Raw genomic sequence first — 8,531 nt, forward strand, 5'->3', positions numbered from 1 at the left:
GCTCCCCACAAAATATATCGATGACAATTCTGAAGAAGTTGCTCTGATTGATTTTCCACGTCCATCTTTCTGTCATATCACTCAGCACTGGCGGCCTGTTAACCCATCTGAGTGAGGTAGGATTACAGTAACGTTTGCAAGACTTGGTTGATTCAGCAATAAATAAATAAAATCCACATTATTTGAAAAGTCCCATTTCGATCTGCACAAAAATAACTTGTCAATGCACAGCAGGTAAACAAAGCAATACTCTCTCCTGTGTAAAATAATGCACATTGAGTCTTCAAAGTTATATTATTTTTTATTTTAATCACGCTTGAAGCTATCGCAAATAAATACACTGATCCCCACATGGATCCAGTCCCTGCATGAAGTACAATATAAAACTCATTGGGCCTAAATCTCCTTTTATAAATGTATAATTCTTTGACTCTACTGGTATCCTAAGGCAGAGGCTGTTGTCAGTCTTTGTCCATACAAGGCGTACGGGGAATAATATGCCCCCGTGGCCGCGGGCATCGGCACCGGGCCCCCGGGTGTGTGCATGGGGCTCTTTGAATAAGGGTGATAGCGGCTGCTCAGTCCGAGGGGGTGATGGGGGCCCCTGAGGGCCAGCGTCCCGGGGCTTCCGGGACTGCCATTATGAGGCATGTGCATGTGACAAGCCATTGCAGCGGCCGCGGCGGCGTTAGCGAGAGAAGATGACCCGGGGTACCCGGATATTAACTTCTCCGTGCCGGCAAAGGCCGTGTGAGTCCGCAAGTGGCCGAGAAGCTCCTCGGAGGAGGAAAAGCGCTTATCGCAAGGTCCGTTAGCAGAAACCCAGTTACATATGTGCGGCAGGGGATCATTGGGAAGTATAAACCCGTAAGGATATAAGGGATGTCCGCTGAAAGACGGGGCCGAGTGGTGCACGCCGTGTAACGGGTGCGTCTGGTACATGAGCGGGTATCCAGATTTGAGCGCGGCAGCAGCAGCAGCCGCCGCAGAGTCATGTGCGCAGTTAGCGCTGGATGCAGCGGACAAGTGGCTCGTGCAGTGGTAGCTCAGGCAGTAGGGGTCTCGACACAGACTTGCAGACATTAGAGACGGCGGTGATGATCCAGCTAAGGGACTCGATCCTTTGCTGCAACCCAGTGAGCTGGCAGCAGCGTACTGTGCACTTAACAGCTGGCTGCTGGATTTGGTGGGGTCAAGGGTCATTCCATGAGGGAGGAACTGCTGCGGGTAACCTGCATAGGCACCCGCCAAACTTCCAGGATAGGAAATACCAGCAGGTGGCATGGGGAAAACTGTATGACCGGGCTTGTATGGGGAAACGGGGGCGACCAGTCCAGAGCTGAGAACGGAGGACGATGAGGTGACAGATGGAGAGTCTGATGTACCAGTCTTGGATCCAGATGTGTTCTCCTGGTGTGGGCTGCCGTCAGACGTAATTCCACTTATCCTATGGCTGCCATTATTATCTGTCGTACTGCTTTTATTGCTATCAGACTCCTTCTTTTCCTCCTTGTCCCCCGCTTTGCCGTCAGCCGGCAGAGGAGAGACTGAGGTGCAGGAGCTGGGGCTGCCTGTCCTGGGGGTGAACGGCTGGCAGGTGGCGCTAGGCACTCGGAAACTGTTTTTATCTCCACTGAGGCTGCTGCTCGAGTCCTTCTTTTCCGACGATTTGGCGTAAGGTTTGAAGCTAGATTTGTCGTCGGCTCCGATGTCGCTCATTTTTAGCGGACCGGATTTGGTCTCCTTGTCACTAGATCCATTGGAGGTCACAGAGGACAGCTTGGAGGAGGACGGCGGGTCCGGTTTGCCGATCTGAGAGCACGTTTGGGCCAAAAGAGCCAGTGGACTTTTCTTGGCATCCAGCTGCGAAATAAGACACAACATAATGAATAAGATTCATAAAAGCACGTGGACATATTATGTTTTGTGGTAAATGCGCACATCGGACTGTTCCGCGTAGTTTACGCATTGCGCATGAACTTATCTCGGGATAAAACTCAAAACAACTCCGTGTAAATAGGCAGCGTACACACAGAGCTGATCTACATGAGATAGAAGATAAGACTGAACTGCCGCCACACGTCGAAAATGACATTACAAACACGGAAATACATTTTCTACAACAAGGTTATTACATTTCAAAGCGAGTCCAAATTCGACACCTCAGTTTATCATTTTAGCGCAGAACCCGAAAATGTCACACATCAACTCGGATATCAGGTCTAAAAATCTAATAAGGAGAGGGCTATTACTTTACCTTATTGCATATATGTATACATAACCTATTGATTCCCCCAATTTGTCCCAAAAAACATATATCAAACTATAATAGCGGGTTTGAGGCTTTGGAAGTGATTCAACAGTGAAACACTTTTCAGTTTGATATCTAGCGAAATGACGCCCGTGTGCGCAAACGTTTTCACAAACACCGTGTTAGTTCTTACCTCGATGGGACTGATAGGAGTGGACGGTAAAGGCTGAAGGTACTCCGGGTGTAAAATGTGTCCTGACCGAGCGGTAAGCATTTTCAAAACCTTGATGGGGAGACGACTGGCTTGACGAGAAGGGTCTGCAGGAGAGACTGAGTTGTGGATGAATAGCTGGCTGATCTTCACTGCGCCCCACTCCCCCGAGGAGCCGCTCTCCCACGCTGGATTCGTGCTATTTCTCAGGACAGAGACCGTGGGCGATGTGATCATGACCCAATTCTCGTGGAAATGGTTAGGAAATACATGTGTAGGATAAATAAAGCCACTACTCAAATTCGTCAGACGGTTAAAAGCCTTTTGCCAGAGAGAAAATAAACGATGTTAAATCCTCAAAAGAGACGCGGAGTGTTGGAGCAGAATCCGTGCGTATCACAGCCGCGTTGCTTCATCCCTGGCGTCGCTCTGACAGTGTGGCTGCTGGTCCGAGAGCGGACTCGGTTTACGTAGTATAGTAGGCAGGAGAGATCACTCCGCCTCCTCTCAAGCAGCATCAGAATTAGTCCGCAGATCACAGCCGTTGCCGCCTCCCAATCAAAAAGAGATCCCGAGGTGAACGAAGGCTCGAGTGAATGTGACACCCCCCCCCCCCCCCCCCCCCCCCCCCCCCCTTCATACATGCGTGTTTCACATTTCACCCACTCCGAGCGCTTATAATTTCGAGTTTTTATATGAGTCTTTGCGTAATTGGCGCTTCGTTGCATGCGCCGCCCTTGCAGCCTGTGTGGGTTTGGGAAAAGGTGGACCAGGTTAACATGGCGATATAAAAACGACCAAAACCTCTTTTTGCCAAGGAAGGACAAGATACGTGCTAATTCACACAATGTGTTCCATGAGAGTCCGAACTGCTTTTATTGTAGGGATATTGGGCAAATTGACCCCTCTGACCCAAACTAGTGCATTTACACTCCTTCTTCTAACTTCAAGTAAGTCATTTTGAGCAAATAGTCTTTGAACACTGCAATCAGGAAACAGCAGTTCAAGCCCATCTGATTGTCTCTTTTGCACATTTTTTACAACAAGCAGGTCATCTTTGCACCATAGTGACTCATTAAAGTAGTACTTTGACCCTAAAAAAATAAAACTAACTGATGGCCCTTCTGGTCAGACATTGACTCCGACGTGCACTGATAACCATCGGCATGTTTCACATTTCAACTTTCTCCTCTCAATCATGCCGCCTGTCATCTGTCAGTTCCTTGTCCTGCACGCCAGCTATCTGTCAGCTGTCTTTTTTGTTTGCCTCTTCTTAGTCATATTCAGGTCAACTACTGTAGAGTGAATCCATGAGAAGTGGAGTGAAGAAGTGATGTGTCTCTCCCTCACTGCTCTGTCATAATTTAGGCATGTTAGTCTGGTCTGGTAACACTCAAAACTATGATTTGTTTAATTGGAGATAAGCTCTGAGGCATTTTTGCGGAGCCCTAATTCTGCTACAGACATCTATTTCAGTCTTTTTTGTCTTTTAGATAAAAAATATTCCTCCACATTCAAGCCCAAAATGATTTCTTTTTATTCCAAGAATGCTGAAAAACCCCTTTTGTGGCTGCCATTAATCATTTAAAGCTTCCACATTTCTTCCCATCGAAATAGACCCACTTATCTTATTACTCAATAGCCTATAAATGTCTTGCTGATCAGGCGAAAGTTAAACATATGCAAGTGTTTTTTGATTGATAACAGGGGTGCTGTTTTCGGCAACGGCTGTCAAGCTCTGACACAACGCTTTGAGTTATTAGGGCAGAGAAGGGCGACCATAAATTTCGACCGTCAGGCAAAAACTCCTTTATTGTGGACGTGATGGATGGCTCGCTGCGGCAGACACCAAATTCTCGGCTTTATCCTTAAATGGCTGCACATTTTTTCGCCGCCGTAATTCATTACTTTTAAACAGAAAGCTTGAAATCTCCTGCTAGTATTTCACACAAGGACACATTTATGAATCACCCAGAGTCCGTGCAAACACAACCATTTACAAGCAGGGTTGGGTACCTCATGTAGGTGATTATACATAAAACAAGCCTCTATTCTGGGCTTTACATTTCAAGATCAAGGATTAACATTTTAATTATAGGATTTAGTCTTGTTTTTCTTTGAAAGTCCCTTAGAGCTCACATTTAGTCATGAATTCAGAAAAAAAGTGGCATAACTCAAACTTCTGCAAATTAGAAAAGGGGAATAAACTAAGTTAAGGTTCACTGAATCCTTTTTGCAACATGCAACGTTTCTTTATTAGACTCTCTCTATGGGCAGTTGGGTACCAATATCCAAATTGTAACATTTTCAGCCCTTAGAAATGACATTTTCTATTTATGAAAAATGTGTTCATTAGACACATTGTAGGTAATGGCCCTTGAAAAACGTGTTCTGTTCCATTTTATTTGTTGTGCTGAGTGTTTTACAGAGTTATGCTGTGGTCCATTGACTGTCCTTATCTTTACCCTTGTCCTTAGCCAAAGAAAATACAAAATGATAAACAAAAACAAAGTCAACACCATACAGGTTTGCAAAAACTATAAATCGTTTTCAGAATGTTAATTTAGTTCTTGTAAGGCCAAAGTTATATTTTTTAGTTTTCTTTGATTTTATTAAGGCTCATATAAAATATAATGAGCTGAAATAGTTATTATCCTCCAGCATTTAGTTTAACTTTTACTCTTGATTATGTACAGTACAGATTTAAGGTACCATAAATGTAAGTTGGACACAACTTCACAATTTAATGTTGGAGTTGATCAATTATTGAAAATAAGTGCAATTAGAGTCGCGGTGACAGGAGCTGCTTTTATGACTGTTGTGTATAATGTGTGTTGTATAATTTAGCTCTGCAAGTATAATGGTTACTGCAGGGTTGATTGAACAAATGCATGTATACAATACTGTAGTTAACTCTGTTTTTAATAAAATGTTGAACTTTTGTCAGTATTTTTTCTATGAAATGATAACTGACCTAATGATGAAATGTAAAAGTGATATTTTTGTGAACTCTACTTTTCCTTTTTCCAGACACTTTGGAGGTTCCAGGCAGCAGCGGACAGTATGTGAAGGTAAGTCACTGCTCTCTTATGATTATTCTCCTCTCCCGACTTGCACGTGCACATCAAAAACATCACAAAGGACCTGCAACTGAAAAAACGACCAAAAGTCGGGTGCAAAAGCCCTCGACATATAGCTTTGAAAAAAAAAAAAAAAAGGTAGATAAATGCTACATTATAATGTCGAGCAAATGGAATACGAAATACCCTCGACATGACGTGAAAATTCACCTCGTGTCAGCCGGCGCCGGGCGCGCCACGTCAGCAGCCAGACAGGCCGACTGGATCTGACAGGTAAAAAGGGGAGATGATGGTTAGAAGGTGCTATTGTTTCATGCCGCTTTCTTGACCTGTCAGGTCCTGGCGCAGAGGCCTGGATCGAGGACCTCCTTGTCACATGAAAACAGTCTTAAAAGGCCGTTATCCAGACTATGGTGATTGCTCCTGTTTAATTGATTTGCTTTGCACTGAGGCCTGTCACATTAATAATGGTTAAGTACAGCCTCAGTGTGTCACCCACAGTGGTGTGTCTATCGGGAAATGAACAGCCTTAACTAACTGCTGCCTGTGAAGCAAGAACTGTGTGATCATATGAGATGCAGTTCTCATACTTAGGCCGAGACTGTGGTATTCATAATATAACTCTATATTCAACATTTTTAAAACATGCAACAGATTCTGCCACCTTAGTGTATGTATATATATATATATATATATATATATATATATATATATATATATATATATATATATATATATATATATATATATATATATATATATATATATATATATATAATAAACGTATATAAATAAACGTATATAAATAATGCTCCTTCTCATTATGAACTACCATCCAGAGTAAAACAGAGAACTATGCTGACAAGTAAATGGTGTGGAGTGAATAAGACTCAGATTACGCTCTCCACCACTTCACAGGAGCCCTTGACAGGTTGCAGTAGACATTAAGTCTCTCTGATATTTCCATGACTGACTGACAGTTTGAAATTGCTCCCATCACCTTGATAGCATGGTAATGCACCTTGCATGTGGACTGTCTTTAAAGTGCAGGAAATTAGACTCCAAGTTGAGAGTCGCCTTTCAACCAAATATGACAAGAAAATAGACTGCTTTTCTTCTGCGCCCGGAGAGGGAAAAAGGGCCCCACAGAAGCTGGCACCGAATAAGAGGTTAGAGGAGAAAGTGTCAGGAAGTATTACAGATATTATGTGTTTAAGACGGGACATTTCAGATACTTAGAAGTCATACCCATTCCCCTCGACTACATCCAAGATCCCCCCCCCCCCCATTTGTGTCAAATACTGTAGCGTTGACTTCATTTGCAAGAGCTCAAGTCGGAGCTGACATGAAGAACTTGCACTATCTCGCCGGAAGTCAGGCGATGGCGGCGCAGCATGACTGCGAGAGTTAGAAAAGTTGAGGTGCAGCCAAGATCGCGGCGGTGAAGGGTCTTTTTCACGTTGTCTCCTCAATTAGTTAAAGCTGGTCAGGAGTAGGAAGTAAAGCCTATGGAGATTATATGCTGTCGTCCACTTGCCATCAGGTAGGTGAGGATCCTGGCGGGTTGTAGTCATGCTGTAGAGAGGAGTTAACTTCACCTACCCTCCCTGTTAGCACTGGAACCAATGGCTCAATTCAACCCGACAGCTGCCATATTACTGGTTCAGAACTTTGTGGAAACTTCAAGAAGCTCCTGTAAGACCTACTGTACTGTATCTACTCGTCTAGTAGCTTTAGCAAGAGAGGGGAGTGCAATCTGACTTTATTATGGCGTGTGACTTCATTTAGCACATTTTTATTCCCATTAAGGCTTCCTATGGTGATTATTTTCATTGATAAATCTGTTGAAAATGGTGAAAAACTTGAAAAACTTGATTGTGAGACAAAAAAAGTCTTTTTTTAAGTCATCAAAAGACACCCAGATTAAACAGTTCCAAACTAACTTCACCAAATAAGTTTGCATGGATATTAAATGGAAAAAGCAGCAAATCATCCCATTTGAGAAGCTGGAAATGGAGAATGTTGGAGCATTTTTAACATATTGGTTATTAAAATTGTCGCAGGTATTGAATCTCAAGTGAGACAAATGACACTACGCGCACACACACACTGCATCTGTTTGGCAGTCGGTGTAAAATCAACATTCTCCACGTCGACACACATGCAGCACTATATGCTGATTCCTCACATTTACTTGTCTAGATTTAATTTATGGAGCCTAAGCCGGGGTGAAAATGTACAGGTAGCGTGTTATGACACTGGAAGCACTGTGCAGGTCGGGATGAATGTCTGTGATGGGCAGATTATTCAGACTAAAGTAGGCCTAAAGAATGATCTTGTCACATTTCACAGGCAGGATTAGGGATACGCAGGAGGAGCGCTTCAGTCAGGAATTAGCGTCATGTGGTCGGCTGGAGACAAGCATGCAAGGTATCCGCTGAGACAGGCTTGGACACTTACTGCTCCATTTGTCTACTTAGTGATCAAATACCGAGGTTGATGGTTATTTCTCTGTCGTTTGTGGTTTATGTGATATGTGTTCATTTGTATGCGTAAATTGTGTTCATTTGAGATATCCAAGACATCCAGATCTAGGTTCATTTAGCTTACTTTGATACAAACACCTCATGTAATTATACACACTGTATATATTTACAATAAGGCATTAGATACAACACGTGATGCCATCTTGACGTGTAGCCCACAGCTGCACCTGCTATATTTGTGGCTTTGCATTTAAATGGGAGTGTGAGTGTCTTCAGGCTATCAGAATGAGCTATTACCACGATGATTGAAGAGTGAAGGAGCGTGCGAGCTAAAAGACAAAGTAGAAGAGGTCTGACAAATGAAATCAAACTTCATAAGACCTGCCAGTGGTGTCAGTTGTTATCCATATCTCAAGCGCATTATGGTACTGCAACGCAGCGTACTGCCTTCTCATCTGTCGTCTCAGATTCATCACATTCTCGACTGTTTCTTTTAAGTCACA

The 8,531-nt window shown here is 43.5% G+C and overlaps 1 protein-coding gene across 1 annotated transcript; it reads right to left on the reverse strand.

The window, feature by feature from the left end:
* Positions 1-353: 353 nt before the first annotated feature.
* LOC306713323 (zinc finger protein 503-like) lies at positions 354-2,883 on the reverse strand. The gene is made up of 2 exons (XM_079182977.1): positions 2,445-2,883; positions 354-1,863 (listed from the first exon to the last, which is right to left on the reverse strand). The coding sequence occupies exons 1-2, from the start codon at positions 2,697-2,699 to the stop codon at positions 433-435; spliced, it is 1,686 nt and encodes a 561-aa protein (XP_079039103.1). The 5' UTR covers positions 2,700-2,883; the 3' UTR covers positions 354-432.
* Between the last annotated feature and the right edge of the window lie 5,648 nt (positions 2,884-8,531).

The sequence above is a fragment of the Pholis gunnellus genome, assembly GCF_910591455.1.
Source record: "Pholis gunnellus genome assembly, chromosome: 21".
Lineage (NCBI taxonomy): Eukaryota > Metazoa > Chordata > Actinopteri > Perciformes > Pholidae > Pholis > Pholis gunnellus.

Excerpts from the sequence above, each read along its gene's own strand:
- LOC306713323 (XM_079182977.1), bottom strand. The coding sequence starts at position 2,699 with ATGATCACATCGCCCACGGTCTCTGTCCTGAGAAATAGCACGAATCCA. Across the intron at positions 1,864-2,444 it reads CTCCTATCAGTCCCATCGAG|CTGGATGCCAAGAAAAGTCC; the intron begins GTAAGAACTAAC and ends CTTATTTCGCAG.